Source organism: Equus caballus, chromosome 11, assembly GCF_041296265.1.
Source record: "Equus caballus isolate H_3958 breed thoroughbred chromosome 11, TB-T2T, whole genome shotgun sequence".
Lineage (NCBI taxonomy): Eukaryota > Metazoa > Chordata > Mammalia > Perissodactyla > Equidae > Equus > Equus caballus.
This window is the reverse complement of record NC_091694.1, coordinates 14,652,902-14,678,547: the sequence shown is the minus strand read 5'-3', so window position 1 is coordinate 14,678,547 and position 25,646 is coordinate 14,652,902. Positions and strand designations below refer to the sequence as shown.

Here is a 25,646-nt window from a genome sequence, read left to right as displayed (position 1 = left end):
GTTTTTTACAGTCCCCCCCTCAAATCAGACCACTAAATATTTTGATTATCCATTCCAATTTGGTTTTCTTCTTTATTTAATTAAGATGATATTATGTGTACAATTTTGTATACAGACAAGTTTACTCTGGAAAACATTTCTAATTCAACCTACTTGATAACACACTTCATATTGCTTTTTAGGGGACTGGACATGATCCTTTATTACTGTACTAAAAGCTGAGAATTCAAGAGAGTAAAAAGGGATTTTTCAATTTGTCAAAAGAGTGCCATGATTCATGAAAGGAAATTATGAGGGGAAGCAACCTGACTGAAATTAATAAAACTTCCTATTATTTGATCTCTAGTATGTAGGGAAGGGAGTGAGAAGGGGATTATTTTCCTGCAACTGTTGACCTCCCCAAAGAATTCTGATGAGTGAAACTTATCTGAGGAAAAACGTACATATTTTTCTAAACAGATCTACTAGAAAAAATACTTCAAAATACCAGATATGAATAAATACAATCCTTGGCAAGTAAGTCTGCCTGTTTCTCAAGACAAAGTATATTTGTGTGCCACAACCATTTATGCATGACAGCATGATTATTATTCTCCAAAAATACGCATGAATTCAAGAGAACATTGATACAGAGTATGTAAGAAAAGGTTTGGATACAGTTGAACTAAATATATTTATTAATTATAGACACTATTTTTAAGCAAATGGAGAATGGGGAAATTTTTCAGTAAATGGAGAATGGGGAAAATTAATAGGATTAATGTGTATAGCAGATAACGTATGCAAAGGAGCAGAACAAGGCAAAGTGTACTTCCAGAATCTTACCTAATCATTTCATCTAAGTTAAGATTAAAAGGTACCACTAGAAATCACAGGTGATAATTATTAAAGATGCACAGAGTATATCTGGTAGGATTTTAAAAATGGCAATACTGGTTGTCTCTGGAAAAAGGAAAGTGAAATGGGATTATGAAGGAGAGAGACTCACCTTTCACTGCATACTCTATTGTACTATTTAAGCTTTAAAAAGATATCATACGTATTTATTATCTTTTAAAAGGCAAAGAATTTTTAAAAAGCAAAAAGTTGAGCAATAAAATAAATAAGGTAGTATTGAATTATAACCCAAAGTATAAAATAAATACCCATAATTATAATGATATAAATAAATGACTGAATAAACAAATGGAGACAAGACAAATTTCCTGTGCAGAAAAATCCCAAACAGTATATGTGGCTAACTGTTCCCTCAAGGAGGTGGAGCGTACCTCCCTACCTCCTGAGCGTGGGTTGTGCACAGTGACTTTCCTCCCAAAAGCACAGTATGGGTGGGAGAGGTAATTTTACACTGGAGAAACCTGACAAAAACTACCCTCCACTAGGTGATCAAGGTCAACATCATTAGTGATAAGTCAGGATGACAGCATGTACTCTTCGTACGATGGTGAGGATGGCACTTCACCTCCGTGGTCTTCCTTCCCCAATCCACAACCCTAGGCTAACTACACAAAGAACATGAGACAAATCCTAACTGAGTGCATTCTACCAAATACCTGACTGGTACTGCTCAAAAGTGTCAAGGTCATCAAAAATAAGGAAAGTCTGAGAAACTGTGACAGTGTAGAGGAACCTAAAAAGACATGATGACTAAATGTACTGTGGTACCTGGATGGGATATGAGACACAAAAAGGACATTTAAAAAGACCAGCGAAATCTGAATAAGGTATAGACTTAAGTTAATTACAACGTATCAATATTGGTTCATTAGTTATAAAGGCAGTACACCATAATGTAAGACTTTAATAATAGCGGAAATTTGGTACAGGGTATATGGAACCCTCTGTACTATCCTGGCAACTTTTCTGTAACTCTAAAACTATTCTAAAATTAAAAGTTTTATTAAAAAAAAAGCAAAGTGTAAATTTAAAAAGAATATTATTTCCCATAATTAAAAACAGGACTTGCAAAAAGGTTTAATAAGATACTTGAATTAAAGAAATCAACTATTTGGGGGCTATTACTAATGACCAAGACAAGACACAAAATGCCAAAAGGTATGGCATCTCTGATTTATATTGAGATGAACAAGGCTCTCTTGCAAAAATGAAATAGAGAATTAAAATAAAATATACATACTTGAAAATTTTAACCTATTTTCAAGTTTTGTACTGATTTCATGCCAAGAGTTTATCTCAACTTTAACAAAAGTAAAATTTCCCTCTCACCATTAGCTGCCGCCAGAAAGGATTTGTTACTGCCCCGAGCTTTATTGGTCAGGTCTTCAGTTATGTCCATGTGCCGGTGTATTTCTTCACGCATTTCTTCCAGAATTTTGCAGAGTTCTGCTTCCCAGTACTCTTTGTCTAGACAGTCAATTAATTCTGCAAGCTGAACTTTTGTGCTGTAGTACCAAATTTTCTTTTCATTTTCGTTTTCTGTATCTTCTTCTCTGTTTAAAAAAGTACAAAAACATTTTCTATGTTGGTACTTATCTGACAATTTCATCTATCCGCTGAAGGTTAAAATATGTAACACAAAGTATGTGCGCGAAAGCTCAATGATTTGCTCAAGAGATCCCCTCAAGGCTTACTCATTTTATTTCAGCAGCCTCTAATTATTTTGATATCCTAGGCCACAGCAGCTTAGCATGAAATAATGTGCAAGGAGTAGTGGGGAGAGAGGAGTCAACACAGCAGCAAAGACTATCTAACAACACGACGTCCAGAAACAGGACCTCGAGGCTCAGAGTGTGAGCGCCTCGGGGAGGACAGTCTTGGCTGTACCTCAACTGACTTTAGCATCATCACTGTAACCACACGATAAGCAGAATTTCAACCAGAAATACTTAAACTATGTTATACACTTGGCAGGTCCGGGGCAGGTTGGTATTACAGTAGAGTTTAGAAACATCTCCATCAAAATGGTGCAAATGCTCTAAATTCTGATGCTCGGAGGAGTCATCTCAATTGAGTGATAAGGTCTCCTCTCTCTTCTTTTCTTATGGACAATCAGAGCTCAAACTGGAGAGAAGAGAAGCAGCTTCCTTCCCTGCTTAAATCTCTCTGAAGGTTCCATTCATTTGCAATAGAGATGGAGACTTCAATAGGGACAGTCACTAACTAAACACACAAGGCATATTAACATCTAGGACCAGACCTAGAGAAACACATGTAATAGTATTTCTTCTCTCATTCAAAAGGAATTCAGGTACCTGACGAGAAAGAGTCTAACTTTCTTGTCTACTCAAAGGCAAACTCATGGAGCTGAAAGAACTGGGCTTTAAGAAAGATCTGACTTTATTTTATTTTTTTAAAGATTGGCACCTGAGCTAACAACTGTTGCCAATCTTTTTTTTTTTTCCTGCTTTTTCTCCCCAAATCCCCCAGTACGTAGTTGTGTATTTTAGTTGTGGGTCCTTCTAGTTGTGGTATGTGGGATGCCACCTCAACGTGGCCCGAGCAGTGGTGCCATGTCCACACCCAGGATCCGAACCAGCAAAACCCTGGGCCGCTGATTGCTGGGCCGCCAAAGCAGAGAGCACGAACTTAACCACTCGCCTGTGGGGCTGGCCCCAAGAAAGATCTGACTTCAAGTGGACTCAGTCACTTATGAGATATGGGAGCATGGACAAACACAACTTCTCTGAGCTATTTTATTTACCTAACTGGTAAAATGGGGACAACGGTCTTCAGGACCACTGTAAGAATTCAAGGTACTAAAATAAGGCACCTATTATGGTGCCTGGGCACATCATTAGTGATCAATAAATATAAAATGTTATTATTACTACTAAGGTAGTAAACAAATAAAAACTTAGCAGAATTCCAGGAATGAGTCACTCACTAATTCTAAAGAAACAAGGGACATAGTAAGTTGTGGAAAAATAAAAGGATATCAAAATTATCAAAAATGTTAAAGAAAAAAAAAAGAGTCCCTGTTAACTAGCTTTGCTCTTCCAAACCAGCATCTGCTGACATATAAGATTAGTATATTTCTCTGTTAGAAGCTTTTTACAAAGATTTCTGAGAATCATCTTTTTTTAATCTGCTCTAGATTTCACTCTATAATGGGTATTTCTAGTGACCTCTTATGACTGAGTGATGACAACGGTCTTAATTAAAATTTATAATGTTAAAGATGTCTGAGTCCTCTAAACAAAAAGATTAATGAAAAGCTTACTAGATACGTGGTACTGGACAAACTACTCAACCTCTCTATGCCTCAACTTCTCCCTCTGAAAAATGGGATGACAGTACTTATATCAAAACGCTGTTGTACGGATTAAATAAGTTAAAATACGTAAGTGCTTAGAGCAGTGCCAGCATCTAGTGGGTGCAATATGCAGAGTTGCTATATTTCCCTCATCATACTAAGTATGTGATATCTACCTTAAAATAAATAATTACAAGTGGGATGGATGTAAAAAAAAAAGTGGAAGTGTTTCAGGGGGCAAGCGGGAGAGTGGTCCAGGGGAAGAAAGTCCTAGCAAACGGAATAAACAGGCTGAGGCTCGAAGGGTAAGTTAGCCAAAAAGTTTTGGGGTGTTTTAGTTTGCTTTTTATCTATTTTGTTTTGGGTGGTGGCAAGCAAGAGAATTAAATGTAGAAAGTTAGGGACCCATGTTAAAGAATTTGAACTTTGTGGCCAGCCTGGTGGCGTAGTGGTTAAGGTTGTGCACTCGGCTGCAGCAGTCTGGGGTCTGTGGGTTTGGATCCTGGGTGCAGACCTATGCACCACTCATCAAGTCACACTGCGGCAGCCTCCCGTATACATAATAGAGGAAGACTGGCAACAGATGTTAGCTCAGGGCCAATCTTCCTCAAAAAAACCAAAAAAAAACCCCAAAAAAACAAAAACAAAAAAGCTTGAACTTTGTGTTAAGAACAAATGGAAGTAATTGAAAGGTTTTTCAACTTGGGGCAAAAGGAGCCCTGATCAGAACTGATGTTTTAAAAAATCATCCAGCTATGGAACACAGAATAGAATTAGGGAATGGGGAATTATATACAGGCAAGTTTGAGGCTACTAAACTAGTCTAACAAGATGATGTTGGCTTGTATCATGGTAGAGACAGTGAGAATGGAGAGAAATTGATTCAATATTTAAGACGTAATTAAAAGGTATAACAAACAATAAAGGACAAAAGACTACTCCCAGGCGTCTAGCTTGACAAGTTGGTAGGATGGCGATCCCATTTACTGAGTGGGAACACTGGATAAGGGTAGATAATGGGGGAAGTAATGAGTTCAGTTTTAGACATTTTGCACTTGAGGTGCCTACTACCTGGACACGTCCAGGAGGCTGCTGGACATACAGAACTGGACATGGGCAGAAGGGTTACAGACACAGGCCTGCTGGCAACGAAGTCAGCAAGTAAATAGGTGGCTATAGCTATTACAGGAAAGCAGGGGTGGAAAGTTGTATAAGTTAAAAAGTATAACTTTACACAGAGTTTCAAAATGTGATCAAGGTAATTTTATTCAGAATGGAAAGTGACAGGAAAAGTACTAATCTAATTTGGCAATTCCTGTTTCACTAAAGGTCTCAATTTCAAAGCAAAGGAATGACAGAATGAAATGCAATATTTAAGAAAGATTGGTCTTCTTATACATTAGAATAAAACTGATCTCTAAGTTGTTTGCTGAATATGTATCACGGCTCCTTGGGTAGACTATAAACTCACGTCTAAGAACCTTTCCTTTATTATATGCTTCACTAACCTATACAAATAACATTTTTAAATGCATATTAAACAAAAGCAATAATGGAAAAACTTAATTTCTATAAACTACTGCCATTACACTTAAAAACTGTTCACTGCCCCAGACTTTGGGCAATAGGTCCACTGATTCATCATTTTAAGCTTACGGGCTTCCAGGGAGAAAATATACCAAATCTCCACATTCTGTCAACTGAGCAATTTACAGGGCTTCAAAACTTTCACCAAGACGCCACATATAATCTACCACAAGGGGGCACTTAAACTGAAACTGTTTCAACCTAACTTCAATGAAAGATGTAAAATCTTTCAGATTTAGTTATCACTAAAAATGCTATTTAAAGTTTTGTATTTGACTCTACATAGAAAATAGTCAAAATGTCACAGCATGAAAAAATATCCTGATTTGTCTGAAATCTTCACTAAATTTTGTGTACTTTACTATGCATTAAGAAAGACAATTTGAGAGACCAGCTCAGTGGAATAGTGGTGAAGTTTGCATGCTCTGCTTCAGCACCACAGAGTTCGCAGGTTTGGATCCTGGGCACAGACGCAGCACTGCTTGTCAAGCCATGCTGTGGTGGCATCCCACATAAAATAGAGGAAGACTGGCATAGATGTTAGCTCAGCGACAATCTTCCTCACAAAAAAGAAAAGAAAAGAAAAGAAAAGCAATTTGAAGGACTATGATTAAAGCTTTCAAAGCAAATAAATTTAAATCAATAGTTTCATTGCCAGACATACAAAGAATTTTGCTGTTCAACTTAGAAAAGTAGATTATTTCACTTTATCAATAATGTATTATAAAGCCATCCACAGGTGCTTGAAAGGTAACTTCTTAAGTCCTTTGACTCATGTAATTTCAAAGGTTTGTACTTATTTAACTACACTCAAAAGGAGTTCTCTCCCGCTAGCCTGAGTGTTGTTTTAAAACTAATACTGATTTATCAGGAAGCAGAACTTTTTGGGAACGCCACTTATTTTATATTTTCTAAAAATGCCTTTACAGCATTAAACTTCAAACCAAAACGTGGCTGCAGTTAATTCACCATTTGTAGTAAACTTGCCAACAAAAGTTTCCACACTAGCACCTCCACAGCAAAACGTCAAAAAGAGAGAACGAGAAAACACCGTGGCCAGATATTTGGGGGGTATGTGGGCAAGACAAAAATTATAGATTCTAAAAAATAACAGATCCAACCCAAAAGGCACGAAATACACATTTTAAAACTTTATATACTGTTTCTCCTATTGGTTCCTGGATTAAGGTGATAGACTGAATTCACACATCTCATTTTACTCCCTCCCGAAACCCTCTTAAAACTATGCTAAAGAAATATTTTTAAAGATATAAACTCACAAAGATAGGGAAAAGAAAAGTGACAGCAAAAAGTTTCGGAAGCAGGAAAACAAATGGACAAGCGCTACCTTTCTCAGCAGAGCCAAGAAAGCCCACTCCCAAAGTGCAAGGGTGACATCAAGAACCAACAGTCGCTCTCGGAAGGCGCTGGAGAGGAGGGCACCAGCACAGGGAACTGCCCGAGGGCTGTCTGAGGAGCAGACCCCAGCCCGCCTGTCCTCTTCAAGCCACCCAAGGTTAGTCTCTTCAAGGAGATAAAACTGAGGTTCTCGGGACCCGGGACACCAGGCGCAGGTGTGAACAAACGTACTGCAAAGCAACCAAGGCCCTGCGAGGCTATACACACAGGAAATGCCGTATGCACAGTAAATGCAGCTGCTTCCACCACTCAGCCCGCCGGAGCGCAGGCTCCAAGGAGGACACCAGAAAAGGCCTCTCTGGGCCATGTGACCAGCTCAAGAGGAAGGACTAAAGATAATGACATCAGGGATTCCCAATAAAACAGATTAAGATAATCACCCTATGGTTAAGCTTGAAATTGATAAGGCCTACCCACTTGCCCAGGGCTTCCAGTCAGCTGTATGATCCCTCAGTGTTAATCAGGAGCAGAAAATTAGGACTAATAGACATCTCAGGATGGAAAAGACAGATAAAAATAACCGGGAAGGAACAACTTAGAAGAAACAGAGCCTATGCACAGAGGAGAAAAAACACAAAAATCTATCACTAATATCCTTAGAAAAGAGAAAATATTATATCCACGAAACAAAAACAGAAGTTTATTTTGTTTTTTTTTTTTTAAAAAGGAAGATGATTCTAAGAACAAAAGAGCAGAAAAGAAAAACTAAATGGAAGTGCTGGAAGACTAAGATAAGGAAGTCCAGAAAAATTAAGCAACACACACGTACACATACATACATACAGGCACACACACCCCAAAGAGGGGAAAAGACAAAGAGGAAAACTGGAGAGAAAAGATAAGAAAATCAGAGGACCAAAATAGGAAGTCGAACGTTCAGTAAAATCGCTCAAGATCAATACAACGGGGAAAAGGAGAGGAGAAAGTCCTCAAAGTTCTCAGAACTGAAGGACTCAGCTGCCAGACTGAAAGTGCCCAGCAACACCCAGTGCACGACAACTGACCCACATGAGGCCCTACCACCCTACAACTGCAGAACACTGGAGGCGAAGAGAAGATCCTATAAGCTTCTAGATAAGTTCAAACCAGTCATTTACAAAGAATGGATTCAGATTTCTCAACAGCAACACTACAAGATGACAACTGCACAAAATTCTGAAGATCTCTGCTTACTCTGTACCATCTGTATAAACTAAGAGTGAGCCTGGCTCACACATTCATTCCCACGTGGCTTGGCCTGACCACGTGCTAATGCAGTTCCTGCTCTCTTCTCCATGCCCTGCTCTGACATTCATTTCATCCCAACACAGATTTTCTGATTTGACCTAATTCTGAGAGCTGGGAGAAGGCTTTGAAGACTTCAGAAGCTGAAAAAATGAAACAGCCCACTCCCTCTGACCATATTTCTATAGGATGTCCAAAACCAAGTCCACATTACAACCCTGCCCAACACCCTGAATGAGGTAAACCTCTGCTTTCCCAGACGGCGTCCTGACCTTCCCACTGACCGGCCTGGAAGAGCCTCGTGAAAGCCCTCAGGGAAGCTGAAGCCAAACCATAGACACGAGTCTGATGGGCTTCTCTTCTCTTGGGAGAGTGCAACCAACAATGGCAGAACTGATCTTTCCTTAGACAGTTGGTTTGTTCTTGCTGCTCCATTTTACACACAGATATAGTAAAACTAAAAAGAGAAGCAAGAAAATCCCAACACCAAAGTGCAGGTGGACAGTACCCCATTATCAAATCACAGAGGTTTACATCACAACATAGCTCTGCCACATCAGTCACGAAGGAAACTGGCTTAGCTTTAATATGTACCAAAATTAAGACCAGATTTACTTACATTATGAGTCTTCGGTTTAAGAACCAGTATTTCCTCCTACTTCTGTCATATCCAATAGGTTCATGTCGAATATATGGTTTGTTTTTTTGGATTTCAGCAACACAGTCAGTCACCCCAGGCACCTTATGTGCTACACAGACTTCACACTGCCATTCATCCTCGGGCACCTCCTCAAGAGGTGGTTTCACACATTCCAAATGGTATACTGCTGAACAGGTCTCACAGCAAAGCAAATCCCCAAGTTTGTGACAAACCCTACAGTGGTCGTCATACTGGATCACCCCTTCAGACATCAATTCCTCACGAGCAATATTTGTGGTAAGAAACTGATCGACTAAGAACTGCAGAACTTTGATTTTGTTCTCCACTGGTCCATAAGGGTAGTCCTCTGCTTCCTGGTAAGGAAGAACGTGATGGTACTCCTTGTCACTCTCACAGTACACGCGCAGCACCTCCGGCCACGTCATCCCATCTATGAAATACAGCGTGGAATTCACGCTGTCTTTCAGATCAGCAGGTCCAAAGGTAGTATTGGAAGTGTCTTCTTCACGCAAAACTGCTTTCAAAAGCACAACGTGCATCTCCGCCATAAGTGTGCACTGCTCTTGACTCACCAGAGCTGCACAAAAATCCTCAAAGCGAAAAGGAGATAACCTTAAAACAGTGCCAAAGTTCCGCAGGACCTCATAAATGGCAATAACATTCATTATATGCTCATTAGGCACCATTAAATCCTCAGAGGACTTGGGAAATTCAAGGGGTGGGATGTCTTTTTCTTCCAATATTGGAGAACGAGGCCGATGTACTCTCGGTTTTCGCCTACCTGTAAATAAAGAAATGGTATTATTACAAATCAACACATCATTTCTACAAACTAAGAGTCCAGTTTTTTCTATTTGGACATATACCTCAAAAATAGATAAGTGCACTTTCATTTTTCTAATAACTGTCAAGTTAAAATAATAAGAAGAAGCAATGATTTAAGTCTAATTTTTAAGTCTATAGAAAATCTAAATTCAAAGTTTTCCCATTATATTCCAGACTGGAATTAACTATTTTAAATTATGATCACCTCTCAGTTACCTAGAGGGGTTAACTGGTTTACAGGTAACCACGATAAAAAGTAACAGTGCATTTGTGAAAGATCTAACAAGAACCTAAGTGAGAAAAACACCTCCACGTAAGATAACAGGCTCACACTGCGTCAGCTGCAACGCAGGAACGCCTCTCAACGACCAGACAGGAAGCGCTCTGAGGTAGCACCCCTTTTCCTCTGCCAGAAGGACTTCCTGAGAGCCACGTAACGGGGAGTTCCACAGTGAAGCACAAGGGTAGGGCTGAGCAGAAAGGAAGGAGGAAGAAGGAAGAGAGAAGAGAAATAGGGTTTCAACTGGGAGAGAAAAAGAGAGGGCTCACCTACGAAACAGACGGCACTATATTCTTCAGCCGTCAGTTAAGCAACTTCAGGCACTTATTCCCCAATTTATGAGATGTGATGTCCAGGAATACATACATGCGTATATAAATGTATCAACATATAGCACTTGAGAGCTCAGTTCTGTAACAAGCATACAGGTCTCATTTAATCCTCTCAACGAGTCTATGAGGTATATGATTGGCCCTGCTGTGTAAGTAAGAAAACTTGTTGAAAGGAACAAGTTTTTCCTAAACTGCTGTGCCTGTATTATTGTTGTTACACTTTCCAGTGATGTTTACAGAATAGGAAATGTATTTTTAAACATCAGAAATAATTTTAATGAGACAATTAGCATTCAATTCATTTTTATACAGTTAAGTTTCATAAACCAAGATTTTGAGTTGCTGATACCCTCTTAACGGCCTCCTCCTGCCCCGAGTCCTTGCCCTCCTCAGCTCCAGCTTACTCTTATTATCCACAAACTAAAAGGGTACTTGGTCCCAGGAGAACAAAGTATGCCAAAGAATATTAAAAGGTCAAGACCTTTTATTTTATACAATGCACCCCCAATATCCATTCACTGGAAGGCAAATTTTGCAAATAAGAATATACCCATGACTTTCTGCAGAAAAACGTCCAAGGGATCACTCTGGGCCAGACACTGCTGGGGAGCCTACACAGCAAGCAAGAAGCCTCCTCCATCTCAGCAGACTTCGCGGAGTGCTACCATCTACACAGACGCAGTCCCCACAGACTCAAGCAAAGCAAAGAATGGCCATGAGTAAGCATCGAGACGGGTAATCCAGGCCATTTCACAGTCTTTTGGAAATTATTTGGGACTCACCCCCATAAGTATAAATGAGAGAAAGGAAAAAAGGAATAAACGGGAAGACTGAACCTAGGGGAATACCCTCAAATAAGAGTAGAAGAAACACAAGTCAGCAAAGGAGACAAACTGCCGATACAAACAATCCCTGTGTTCCTCTCAGCTGTTCATGCAAAGCGCTGTCAAAGGAGTCCAAGTGGGGCCGGCCCTGTGGCCAAGTGGTTGGGTTTCCACGCTCTGCTCTGGTGGCCCAGGGTTCACCAGTTCGGATTCTGGGCACGGACCTACATACCGCTCTTTAGGCCATGCTGTTGCAGCACCAAACACAGAAGAGCTAGAATGACCTGCAACTAGGATATGTAACTATGTACTGGAGCTTGGGGGAGAAAAAAAAAGAGTCCATGAAAACCACTACAGAAGGAAAGGCTGGAAAAGCAGTTCTAGGACCACAATGCAGAGCTCCTGAAGTATTAGGTTTAGGAATTTGTACAGTACTCTATTCTGGCAGTAATGAGGGTTTGTTACAGGTTTTCTGAGCAGGGCAGGAATAGGAGGAGAATGTTCCAGAAAGACTTCTCTGGCATCAGTGTAAAGAATGAATAGACTGGGGAAACAGATCGGAGGCAGGGCATCTTCTGCAACTACACAGAAGATAAAAACCTGAATTCAGAGCCCGACTATGAGAACAAAAAATAGACAGATAAAAGTGACCTTATGAAAAAAGAAATCAACTGTTGTGGAATATACCACCACCACCTTGAGTTTTAATGCTGGCACCATTTCCTCCAAAAGATTATTCTAACTCCCCTAGGCTATTCCGAATTCTTGCAGCTTTGTTTGAACTATATGTTACTTTATATTATAATTTACCTTTTCATGGTATCCACTCTATCTCCCCAGCTGAACACTCAACTCTTATGCCAAGAAAAATTCAGCGTATTTATTTTATCGTAAGCATTTGCCCAGCATCATTCTGTTTAGAGAATTTCCCTTCCCTCGTGCCATGTGATTCTGAGGGGGCCCCCCAGTCGCAGTGTTCCATCTCCTGACCACTGGCCTGGAGAACGACCCAGGCAGGCCAGCTAGAGTCTTCGCCTGGGGTTTTATATTCAGATGCTGAGTGACAAGTGCTCTGAAGCTTTCCTTTCCATGAAGGTGGCCAGAAGCTGTCTGTGGCGAACCCACCTTTACCTCCCTCCTGGAAGAAGGGACGAGGATGAGAGAGAGAAGCAGAAGTGAGAAATAAGTACTGATGACTCGTGAATCGTGGTGGAACCTGTGCTTTGAATTTCCCAGTTACAGAAACAAAACCATTCCTCTTTTGCTAAAGTGAACATGTTGCTTTTCTGTCACTTACAAATAAAAGAGTACTGATTAAAACAGTGTATGACACTGCATACAGTAGGCTTTTTCTAATAAGAAACGCAGTAAATTGTTATCTAAAGCATTTATCAATGAGAGCAGTTAATGTTAAAAAAAAAACCCTGCTGATAGTACTGTTTTGTAAGGCAGTAACAGAAATGTTGTCTAATTTAATTTAATGTCTAATTTTAAAGTATCAGCTTTCATACATTCTGAAAGATTCTGGATAACCATGATAATATTCTGATTTATAACAGTCCATTTCGTTTTATATTAAGCTAATCTGTTGGTTTCCTGTTAGTTTTAGACGTAAAAGGAAGAAAGGAAAAAGATATCCATAAATTTTACATTCTATATTATCTAGCTGGACACCACAAAACAGCTTCAATTCAAACTATGACTACATACAGACAGAACAATGGGAGCACTTGTGAAAGCTGACATTAAATACTGGGCAGTTCACTCTGAAGAATTATTGGGTCAATTTTTTAGAAGCCAAGTTGGCAAAAATCTATCTGAATGCACATCCCTTCGACCCAGCAATTCTATCTCCTGGAATTTACCATGCAGATATCTATACACATGCATTTAAGTAAGTACAAAAATATTTAATGTAACAGTAACAAAAGCTGAAGTTTTGTGGGTTGTTTCCACTTTTAACTTAAATACACACCAATACTTAAATGAATTATGAATTATGATACGTCTACACAGTGGAATCCAACCTAGCAGTTGAAAAGAATAAAATTCATATGTGCTGAAACGAAAAATCTTAAAGATATATTATTAAGTGGAGGAAAAAGCCAGCTACAGAACAATGAATAGAATGTCATTTGAGAAGAGAAATTAGAAACCCCCCCAAAAAAAGAAAAGGGGGCAATGATACAATATATATGTTTAAGAGGTCAGATAATCTTTTTAAAGTAGTTGCTTCTGGGGAGGAGGACTGGGAGACAGGAAATGAAAAGACTAATTTTTTTTACCTTTTTATATTTTTTAATATCAGATGTATATATTTTTATGACAATACTTTAGAAGAAACATATTGGGCAGATATCTATGCAAACATAAAAATATTAACATTCAAATCAATAAAATGATGCTACTAATGGCTACTGATGGTCTTGTATGAATACAAATATAAGATAATGATGCCAAATTCAAAGATTCAGATTTACAGAACTGAGCACAGATTACAGTGTACAAAGAGAAAATTCATAAAATTAAACCACTAAAGCCCCTCAACTGTCAATCATTAGTATTAGCAAGTTGAGTCATTTCAACTATTCACAGAAATGTATTTATAATATGCCACCGAGGATTATGCTCACTACCATTTTCAACACTGATCTAATACCTAGCAGATAAATTATATTAACTTTCTTGTATTATAAAAAAGGATTTCTTTTTGAGGAAGATTAGCCGTGGGCTAACATCTTCTGCCAATCCTCCTCCTTTGCTGAGGAAGACTGGCCCTGAGCTAACATCCGTGGCCATCTTCCTCTACTTTATATGTGGGACGCCTACCACAGCATGGCGTGCCAAGCGATGTCATGTCCACACCCGGGATCTGAACTGGCGAACCCCGGGCCGCCAAAGCGGAACATGCGGACTTAACCTCTACGAACCGGGCCGGCTCCTAAAAAAGGATTAAAGTCAACCTCACTAGTTATCAGGAAAAGGCAAAGTAAAACCACAATGAGATACTGTTTAATATTCATCAATGGACAAAAATTTCAAAGTTCAACCAAACTTCTGGGAAGAACAGAGAACAACAGAAACACCAGTATACCAGTGCGACTGTAAACTAGTACCACTACCATGGAGAGCAATGTAGTAATAGTCAGGTTAACATTGTGCATGTAACCTAGAGAGAGCAGTGTGCAAACTTTTTGCCCGTGATCCGAAGTAAAAAATACATTGTACATCTCAATCCAGTACACATATACCTAAAACAAAACCTGTACATTACTTTTCTACATGCCTTATACTAAAATCTTCTCTTCTATCCTATTCTAAAACATTCTATTCTCTTTCTGCTTTTATAACATGCTAGTTGCAGCCCGCAGTTGGAAAAACACCTTTCAAGACAAACTGTCCTTACACATATGCAGAACATTCAATATTATGTGTAAATACAAACAATCAGTTAACCAAGCTGGAAACAACCAAAGTGTGCATCAACAGGAGAATGGTTAAATTGTGGAACACTCATTTGACAGAATTCTATAGAGCAGTTTTGATAATTAGGGCTACATATGTTATCATGGATTAATCTTAACAACAAAAATACCAAAAAACAACAAAAACAAAAAAATCGCTACAAAAGGATAAACAACCTTAAATCATGCAAAACAGTTTTATCTATGAAATCATGCAAAGTTTTATCTCTTGCTTATGGATGGCTATATATATATATATATATGAACTAGTAGTCAACATCTCTACTAGAATGTAATCTCCTTAAGGACAGGGAGCATTGTCTATGTTGCTTGTTGCTGTGAATAGTGGCTGGCACACAGTAAAGTACTTAAATATTTATTGAAAGAACTAGTAGTTCTGAAGTGCTAGCCCAAGCAATTACACAAGAAAATGATGTCTTTACATTATTTGCAGGTGTTAGAAATATGTTTTTACTCCTCACTATGTAAACAGAGGACTATAGTGAGAAATCCTAGAACAGTGGTCCTCAAACTTTGTGCAGCAGAATCACCTGGAGAGCTGATCTGATTAAAACAGCTTCTGATTCAATAGGTCTAAGACAGAGTCTCAGAATTTGTATTTCTATCAACTCCCAGGCGATGCTACTCGTGCAGGTCTGAAGCCCACACTTTGAGAGCCACTGTCCTAGAACTTAAAAAAGTTCTCTCTCTGAGATCCAGATGAGTAAAAATTAATACATACCAGATGAAATTCACTAATTCCAGAAGTTACCATCACACCTTGCTTCTCAAAATGTGATTGGCATTATCTATGATGCTTGAGAGAAATTCAGACACTCAGGCCCTACCCCAGGCTTACTAAATTAGGATTTGTAGTTTCTGAAAATCTTTGGGTGATTTGTAGGCTCATTAAAGTTCGAGAAGCTGCCTTGAAACAGTCCGTCCTAAAACTGGAGGTGTGGCAAAATCACAGCGTAAGCTGTTAAAAGTAGTGTGTCAAAATGCAACCCAAATTTACAGAACCCCAGGTGAACTCAGTAATCTGTATTTTTATATTTCTTCACAGATAATTCTGATCTGCAGCCAAGTTTGAAAACTACTGCTTTACAAAACTGGATGTTCCCCTACCAAGCAGAAATCAGGGCTTTTGTGGAAACTCAAGCAAGAGAACTAAGAACTTGCCTCAGGAGGCATGATTAGAATAGGACTGATGTGAAAGGAAGTCAAAGCCTAATCGAAGACATTAATAAGCCTATAAAAAGAAAATGCTAAGGCAGAAAGTGGTCTGCATGAATTCTGGGGGGAAAAGAAAAAGAATCAAAGAGCAAGAATTTATCAATGAATTTCCCGCATAGTCTAGTTTAAGAGAGAGAATTTCTTGACTGAGTAACAAGGATTCTGGCCCATCTGACAGGTTATTACCTTAATAGTAGAATTCTCTTACTATGCATACTTTATTTAAATGACCTGGCAGTTGCTGAAGCAAAACTTTGCTCCTTTGTATTCCACAATAGAAATCTACTTAATACGGTCTACAAGGATGCTCTCTTCTCTGAACTCTTTGGAAGAACTGATCAACAACATTGACCAAGTGTTAACTATTGCCTGGGGTCTTTTTATGCATGCCTGGGTTTTTAAAACATGCTGTGGGCATGATTTGTATTGTTTGGTTAATTTCTCATTTTTCAAATTAACAAAACACTTCTCTATACATTTTAAACAGATACTGCCTTAATTTGCTAAAGTTGCAAGAAATCCTAGACCTTTTCCAAAGCCCTGATCAAACATCACCTCTTTTGTCCTCTCCTGTGCCTCCTGGCACTGTGCTTCTCTGACCTTTTGTACAGCTCTCCATTTATATTACAGGTAATTACTCATGTGACCCCAGCTCATTTGTTATCTTTTCGAGCAAAGACCGTATCTTATATATTGTAGTAACTAAAAAATATTTGTTCAACTAATGACATCCAGAAGTGAAACTACCTGCAGAGGGTGGTAATCCAGGGGTGCAGTCAAGCCAAGATTAAAAGCAAGATGTGACTGTAGACTTTTTCAGTTTGGCCTATAAATTTTTATTGTATTAATTCTAAGAAGAATATTTACAGAGGGTTTTCAGACCTCTAGACCCCATAATGCTCCATATAGTGTGTTTCTAGAGGGAAAAATGTAACATTGTCCCCTATTTCTCACTGGTATCTGAGAGAAAGACAGACACTCAGTAATGGTGTAAGGGGTGAGGGAAGACTGTTTCCAACAGAAGCTAATACTCTAGATCTAATAAAATCTAATTCTTTAATCTATTGTTACACGTACATCAATCACAAATGGCATAACAAACATAAACCACCTGTGATACATTTACTAGTCATCTTTTAAAAATTACAAAACTGATGTGTCAAAAGTAACAAGGATTCCCCCTTTGATCTGGAATAGTGTCCCACTCTGGTCATAAGGTTATTATTCACAAGGCTGTGCTCTTCTGGTGAGTACATTCCATTTGTCTCCATTCACTATCCCTTCACGCCAGTAATAATATAAAAAACAGCAGTTACCTTTCAGGGGGCTTCTCATATGCTAGGAATTATACTAATAAGCACATTTAAGTGCATTATCTTATCTTTAGATCCACTCCAAGAAGTACTATTATCTCCTTTTAAAGATGCATATAGAAAGACTAAATGACTTGTCCACAACCAGTACCACCAAGAGACACAGCTAAAGCACAAGACCACCTGTCTCCAAAGCTCGTCCTCTTTACTACATTAGACTTCCTCCCCTATTCTTAAAAACCAAGTCAACCCTTCAGTGAAAGAGCATTTGAGAAATAACAAAAGTCCTTTGTGCAGGTGGGAGAAATAGCAGATAAACGAGATCATCAATAGGGTTAGAAAGTGTGAGCTCCGAAGGCAAAAATTTTAACAAGAGCTAGCATTTCAAGTGCTTAATAGCCACATGTGGCTAGTGGCTACCATACTGGACAGTCCAGATATGTAACATTTCCATCATCACAAAAAAGTTCTATTGGATAGCCCCTAGTCTAGAGATACATCTTAGAGACTACTCCACAAAAACTGGAGTTCAAATAACCTCACTGGGTTAACACACAAGGCTAAAATACATTCAGTACTCTCTCAGGGGGGCTCGTCAAGATGGCGCTGTGAGGAGACGTTGAACTCGCCTCCTCCCACAAACACAACCAGGTTACAACAATTTTAGGAAGAATCACCCTGGATTGAAAACTGAAAACTGGATAAAAAGAACCCCCACAACAAGGGACAGTCCTGACGAAAGCAGAAGAGGCAGTAACTCCGGCCAGAGAGGAAAAAAGCCACCTTTGGGAGCAGCAGAGCTTCTTAGCTGGCCAGGCGGGAGCCAACCTAAGGATATCCAGATAGCATCTCAAGACGCCTAAGAGTCTTGTACTACTATACATTGGAAGGCGGATGGACTTCCCCTTGGGAGGAGGTGGAAATAGGTGAAAACTCTCCAACCCCCGACTCCCGACCCCCGGACAGCCTAGTTCCTGCAGGAGGCTTTCTTCCAGCGGACTCCTCCATGGCATCGCCACACACCAAGGGCGGGAGTGTGCACTCACCAGCGGAGCGATGGGGCAAACAGGTGACAACAGCCCTACTCAAGCCCCCCGCGATTACACCTAAGCCCAGGGGGAATCCCCAAGTTCCTGCACCCACCGGCAGGGAAGGCCTCCGCTGGCCATTAGCAGGGAGGCCCCGCCCAGAATCCAGAACAAAGGGAAGCTCCCAGCAGGCGGATTCCCTGGTACTGCACCAGACGGCCAGCTGCTACTGGGCCCACAGTCTCCAGCACACGGGTCGGTGCAGGGGGTGCCCGGACTTCCTGTGGATGTGCTTGGGGACTGGGTGGAGCTCCAACACCCGGCTCTGCAGCCTGGGGGGACGCTCCAGGGTCCCGCACCCCCCTAGCAGGGAGGGCCTCTGCTTGCCATTGGCAGGGAGGCCCCGCCCAGCATTCGGAACACCAGGAAGCTCCCTAGAGCAGAATTCCCCACAAGGCAGCAGCTTACAAGCCACCGCCAGGCCCACGGACTCTGGCCATGTCCCAGATGAGGCAAGGGGCTCCCAGAGATCCTGTGAGAGTGGAATGGGGCAGAGTGGAGCTCCGGTGAAACGGCTGCGTAGCCCAGGGGGGAACTCCAGATTCCAACAGCAGCCTCAGCGAAAGCCTCTGCACAGCACTAGTGGAGAGGTCCCGAGTGGCAATCGCAAGGCGGGAAGGCCCTGGGGCAAAAGTAGCACAGCTAGATGAGCTAATGACAGACTGCAGAAGATACCCATAGCTCTGCTGGGACCTATAGTGGACAAGTGTGATCTTGTGGGCTCTGTTAGGGACAAAGCGGCGATTATAGGTGATCCTGCTCCTGGCTGCTGGGAAAGCCCACAACACCACTGCAGACCACAAGGAGGGTGTGCGTCTAAGTGGACTGCAACAGTAGGCACCAGCAGCCTGAGGCCCCCTTGTGAGTGCCCCCACAACCGACGAGGGACCCCACAGGACTACTGTGACTATGAGGAGGGGTCCAGGTCCAGTCAGTAACAGCTGACAGGGTTCCTGGTTGGTGCAGTCTAAACAGCTGCCCCCCCTGCACATCAGTCGCAACAAGTGGAAGCAGCGACTAAACTCTATCTCTATGCGGAGGCACAAATACACACCATTAAGCAGTATGAAAAAATATATTAAATCTCCAGAACAGAAGGAAAATGATAAGCACCCAGAAAACAATCCCAAAGACAATGAAATCTATAACCTAAATGACGATGATTTCAAAACTGCCATTATTAAAAAACTCAACGAGTTAAAAGAGAATTCAGATAGACTACTCAATGACTTCAGGAGCTATGTCACAAAAGAGCTTGACACTATAAAGAAGAACCAATTAGAAATACTGGAGATGAAGAACACAACGGAGGAGATTAAGAAAAATCTGGACTCTCTGAACAGTAGGGTCGATAATATGGAGGACAGAATTAGCAATTTGGAGGATAGGAATATAGAAATGCTGCAGACAGAGGAGGAGAGAGAACTAAGACTAAAAAGAAATGAAGAAACTCTCCGAGAATTATCCGACTCAATTAGGAGATGCAACATAAGGATTATAGGTATACCAGAGGGAGAAGAGAAGGAGAAGGGGGCAGAAGGCCTGTTCAAAGAAATAATAGCTGAGAACTTTCCAAACTTGGGAAGAGAGATGGAACTTCATGTGACAGAAGACAATAGATCTCCAAACTTTATTAACGCAAGAAGACCAACCCCAAGGCATATATTAGTGAAACTAGCAAAAGTCAATGACAAAGAGAAAATACTAAGGGCAGCCAGGCAGAAGAAAATAACTTACAAAGGAAACCTCATAAGGCTATCAGCAGATTTCTCAGGAGAGACCTTACAGGCTAGAAGAGATTGGAATGAAATATTCAAAACTCTGAAGGACAAAAACCTGCAGCCAAGAATACTCTACCCAGCGAAAATATCCTTCAAATATGATGGAGAAATAAAAACTTTCCCAGATAAACAAAAGTTAAGAGAGTTCATCGCCACAAAACCTCCTCTTCAAGAAATGCTCAGGAAGAACCTCATTCCTGAAAAATCAAAAAAAGGAAAGGGGTTACAAAATCCACAACAAAGGAGATAAGAAGAAGGACAATAACACAAAGTAACAGCTCTCCATCAGGACAAAACGCAAAAGAACCGGAAAACAAGTGATAAAATGGCAACAGTAGGCCCCCACGTTTCAATAATCACTCTAAACGTGAATGGATTGAACTCTCCAATCAAAAGGCACAGAGTGGCAGGATGGATCAAAGAACAAGATCCAACAATATGCTGCCTCCAGGAGACACACCTCAGCCCCAAAGACAAACACAGACTCAAAGTGAAGGGATGGAAGACAATACTCCAAGCTAATAATGAACAAAAGAAAGCAGGTGTTGCCGTACTTATATCAGACAAAGTAGACTTCAAAGCAAAACAGATAAAGAAAGACAAAGAGGGGCAGTATATAATGATAAAAGGGATGCTCCACCAAGATGACATAACACTTATAAATATATATGCACCTAACACAGGAGCACCGAAATTCGTAAAGAAACTATTAACAAAACTAAAAGGAGACATCAACAGCAATACAATAATAGTAGGGGACCTCAACACCCCATTAACACCAATGGATAGATCATCCAGACAGAAAATCAACAAGGAAATTATAGAATTAAATGAAAAATTGGATCAGATGGACCTAATAGATATATATAGGACACTTTATCCAAAAACAGTAGGTTACACATTCTTCTCAAGCACGCATGGAACATTCTCAAGGACAGACCATATCTTGGGAAACAAAGCAAGCATCAATAAGTTCAAGAGGGTTGAAATAATATCAAGCATCTTTTCTGATCATAATGCTATGAAACTAGAAATCAACTACAAGAATAAAGCTGGGAAAGGACCAAAAATGTGGAGACTAAACAACATGCTACTGAACAAACAATGGATTATTGAAGAAATTAAAGAAGAAATCAAACATTATCTGGAGACAAATGAAAATGAAAACACACCATACCAAATGATTTGGGACGCAGCATAGACAGTCCTAAGAGGGAAATTCATTGCAATACAGGCTCACCTCAATAAGCAAGAAAAATCTTACATAAACAACCTCAAACGACACCTAACGGAATTAGAAAAAGAAGAACAAACAAAGCCCAAAGTCAGTAGAAGGAGGGAAATAATAAAAATTAGAGCAGAAATAAATGATATTGAATCAAAAAAGACAGTAGAAAGGATCAATGAAACAAAGAATTGGTTCTTTGAAAAAATTTACAAAATCTACAAACCCTTAGCCAGACTCATTAAAAAAAAAAAGAGAGAGAAGTCTCAAATAAAATACATTCAGTACTCTCTCTAAAACAACTGTGAAATACTAAATACATTCTCAACAAAGTAAGACTTCCAACAAACTAAGAGTTCCATCAAAACTGAAATAAAGAGGTAAGCATCAAATTTAAAAATCCATATATATGTATATATATACACATGGATGTATAAATTGATAGAACATGCAGTATGTGCTCTAAAGAAGCCCCTCCATGCAAAACTGGAAATAACCTAAATGTTCATCAGCAGGAAATGGAGAAATATAATGGAATACCATATAGTATTTAAAAACAAATGAATTAGGTCTATATACATGGATAAATAGTAATTTTTAAAAGGTGAAAAAAGCAAGGTCAACAAACAGCAAAAGACCATCTACGTAAATTTTTAAAACAATACTTGCACATGAACATACACAGTATAAGTATAAAAACATGGATGGGAATGATACACATCAACTTGAGGAGAATGGAGACCTCTGGAGTGGCAAGGAGGGATAAAGGAGAGGGGATGTTAACTAATTTTGTAACATTTCCCTTATCTTAAAAAAGAGAAAGAGCTGGAACAAATATGGGAAAATGTCAATATTAGTTAAATCTAGCTAGTGGGTAAAGAGTGTACATTATTTTTCAAATTTTTCTGAATGTTTGAAATATTTTCTAATTAAGAGGAAAGTTTCTTATATTTGAACAGTTTACTTGCACAGAATTACCACCGAATTCAATGGTTCATCAAGCATTATTGAATATGTTACTTTCATATATTCAAGAAAAATTTTCACTATAAAAGAAAAACAGGGAGAAGAGGGAATTTTGCCTTCAACAAAAGTTTAAGAATTCATTTAATTTCGTTTAGCCTTTGAAAAATAAAAATCCCTCTCATATACCTCATTAGTTTCTTCTCCAAATAAAGTAGGCCTCTAGAATAGTTAAATAAACATTTTAAGTAGCATTAGCAAAGAATCTTAATTCCTAAACATCTGGCACAAGAACTATTATGACATAAAAATTCCTTTCTTTTCACAATGAATAAAAAAAGAATCCATCAGTCCACAGTAATCCTCAGAAGACAGGGAGGAGGGGGGAGGTCTTCAAATGCTGACTAATAAAGGAAGGAATAAAAACTTAGAAAAATCACCATTTTGCAACCACCTATGTAATAACTGATTCAGGCGAGGCCCATCAATGGATGATAAAACCACTGGGTGAAAGACTGCTGGGCACAGGATCTTTCCACAGTATCACCCCACAAATTACATACTACTTTCAAAGGGGAAAGGTAACCTTAAAAAGAGAAGTCCGGCAGACACCACCTTTACCAAGCGATCAAACTTATTGCCAATAATAGGACAAACTGATGGATGGCATGCCTCCTGATGACACGTGCTAAGGAAGACACAACATCACTTAGAGTATTCCTGCCAAACTATCTAAACTCGATCTATGGAGAACAATCAGACAAATCCAAATAGTGAGACATTTTAAAGATAAATGGCCTAGACAATTAAAAAATGTCATTGTTGAGGTCAGCCCCATGGCCTTGTGGTTAAAGTTCCACACACTCTGCTTCGGCGACCTGGGTTCCCAGGTTCAGATCCCAGGCGTGGACCTATACTACTTGTCAGTCATGCTGTGGGGGTGACCCACATACAAAATAGAGGAAGTCTGGCACAGATGTTAGCTCAGGAAAATAAAGGCATTGTCACAAAAGACCCCTCCCCTTTCCAAAAGTGACAGAACTGTTCTAGACTAAAGGAACAAAAGAGAGGTCAACTAAACACAATACATGATCCTTGACTGAATCTTGGATGGGGGGTGGGAGACAGCAATAAAGGGCAACTGGGGAAATATGAAATGGAATATTATATCCACATTAAATTAAATGTCTTAACTATGCTGAAGTATTTAAAGGTGAAGTGTCATAATTGTCTGCAACTTATTATAAATGGTTTAGCAAAAAGAAAACTTAGAAAGAGAGAAAGTAAAGATGGCAAAAATATTAAAAACTGGAGAATCCAAGAGAAGGGTACATTGGGTGTTTTTTGTACTGTTCTTTCAGCTTTTCTGTATATTTGAAATTAAATAAAGTAAAAAGTTCAGAAAATTTGTTCTAAAGTTCCTTATTTTTAATTATTTTAATTAATTGTTTTAATTTTTCAATATGAATAGCTAACAGGAAGTATCATGTCACAGCCTGAACACAGAAGATCAAATGACAAATACTCTATTGACTGTAAAAACTGACGAAATTTGAAAATATCAACTGATACCTGGGATGGAAATTGCTGTAACATATCACCTGTTTCACCCAGCCTCTCTCTGAAAACATCTGACACCTTCGGCCACAATATCCTTCTTAAACTTCCTACTGCCACCCAGGACTCCATTTCCTTGACCAGCTGTTCCTCTGCCATACAGCTCTCTTATTATCTGTGGGCATTTCCCAAAGGTTAGTGCTCAGCAGATTCTCTCACTTTCCCTCAATTACCACCAAAATATCAATGACTTCTAAATGCATTTCTCTACCCAGATCTCTCTTCTAAATTCCAGATACATTATTTCCAGCTGCCTATGAGCTATCTTCTACAGGATGTCCCAGGTGAATTTCACATTGTAGGAAATGAAAATAAAAAGGAGTTATAAAAGTTTAATTCAAAGCAAAATTTTAAAGCCCCTAAATGAAACAAAGATTTTGTAATGATAAAGGATGCAGTCCACAATGAAGATATAAGAGTTATGCACCTCTTTATAAAACATAAATGTGACTGTGCCAGTCCCCAACTTTAAGCCTTTCAATGACTCCCTATCATACTTGGATTAAGATCCAAACTCCTTCCTGAGACCTACAAGCCCTACATGACATGGGGCCTTGCCTTCCACTCCAACCGCAGCCTCCCCACCTCCTTTCTGCTTCAGCCACGCTGGCCTCCTTGACCATGCACAACTCTCTGCCTCCCCACAGCTTCACTGCATCCCCACAGCTGTTCTCTCTGCCTAGAATACTCTCTCTCGCTCTTTCAAGTGCCAGCTCCTCATTCATTCAGATCTTTTCCCTCATAGTATTTTATCACGTTTATAATACCTATACTTTCACTCGATTCACATAACGCCTCCACAAGACTGCACAATTTTCACTTTGTGCCAAGGGCCAGGACAACTTTCATTTTGCTTACCATGGCCTACTATTTATTGCAGTGCTTGCCACACGGTAGATTCCTAAATAAATAGTTGCTACATGAATTAATAAACCAAATTAACTGGCATCAAATTTATAAAGCAAAACTGTAAGAAATCTAAGGAGAAATGACAGAAACAATAGTAGCAGGAGACTTTAAGACACACTTTTTCTCCTTAACAAATCTGGCAGACTGACTAAATAGTTACATGTGACACAGGTCACAAATCCAAATGTCTACAAAAGGATAGAGGAGAAGAATGAGTAAAGAGGATGGAGGCAATCTGCAGAGTCCATCTAAACTAGAACTACCCTAACCAAGAAAAAAGCGCGGCAGAGCACGACAAGTAACATTGCTGATGACAAAGGGGAACTTGCCATACCTACAGAGGCTGTTGAAAGAATGCTAATAAAGTCTAAATCCTGGGTGAAAGAATGTTAGATAACTACTAATCACCAAAACTAAATCAAAAAATAGGAAACACACCAATGATGACAGGAGAAACCAAGGAAGATGTCAGAGAGCTCTTACCCCTAACACAGCACCCAGCTCAGATGGTTTTGAAAACATTACAGAGGACAGAGGAAGAAGAAAAGCTTAAAAAGTCCTTTTACAAAACCTCAGATAACACTGACACCAAAACCTAACAAAGACATACACCCTTCCCTCCATGAAAGAAATGATAGGCCAATCATAGTTATTAAAATAAAATAAAAAATATATTTAAAAATAG

At 39.5% G+C, this 25,646-nt stretch overlaps 1 protein-coding gene across 35 annotated transcripts in view; it reads right to left on the bottom strand.

Moving 5' to 3' along the window:
- The window catches only part of BPTF (bromodomain PHD finger transcription factor), a 148,791-nt gene that overhangs the window by 98,546 nt on the left and 24,599 nt on the right, over window positions 1–25,646 (bottom strand). For all 35 annotated transcript variants that reach the window (XM_023652183.2, XM_023652184.2, XM_070227021.1 and 32 more), the window contains exons 2-3: window positions 9,063–9,885; window positions 2,227–2,450 (exon numbers count right to left, since the gene is read on the bottom strand). In XM_023652183.2, coding sequence (XP_023507951.2) covers window positions 2,227–2,450; window positions 9,063–9,885 — 1,047 coding nt within the window. The remainder of the gene's footprint in view (window positions 1–2,226; window positions 2,451–9,062; window positions 9,886–25,646) is intronic.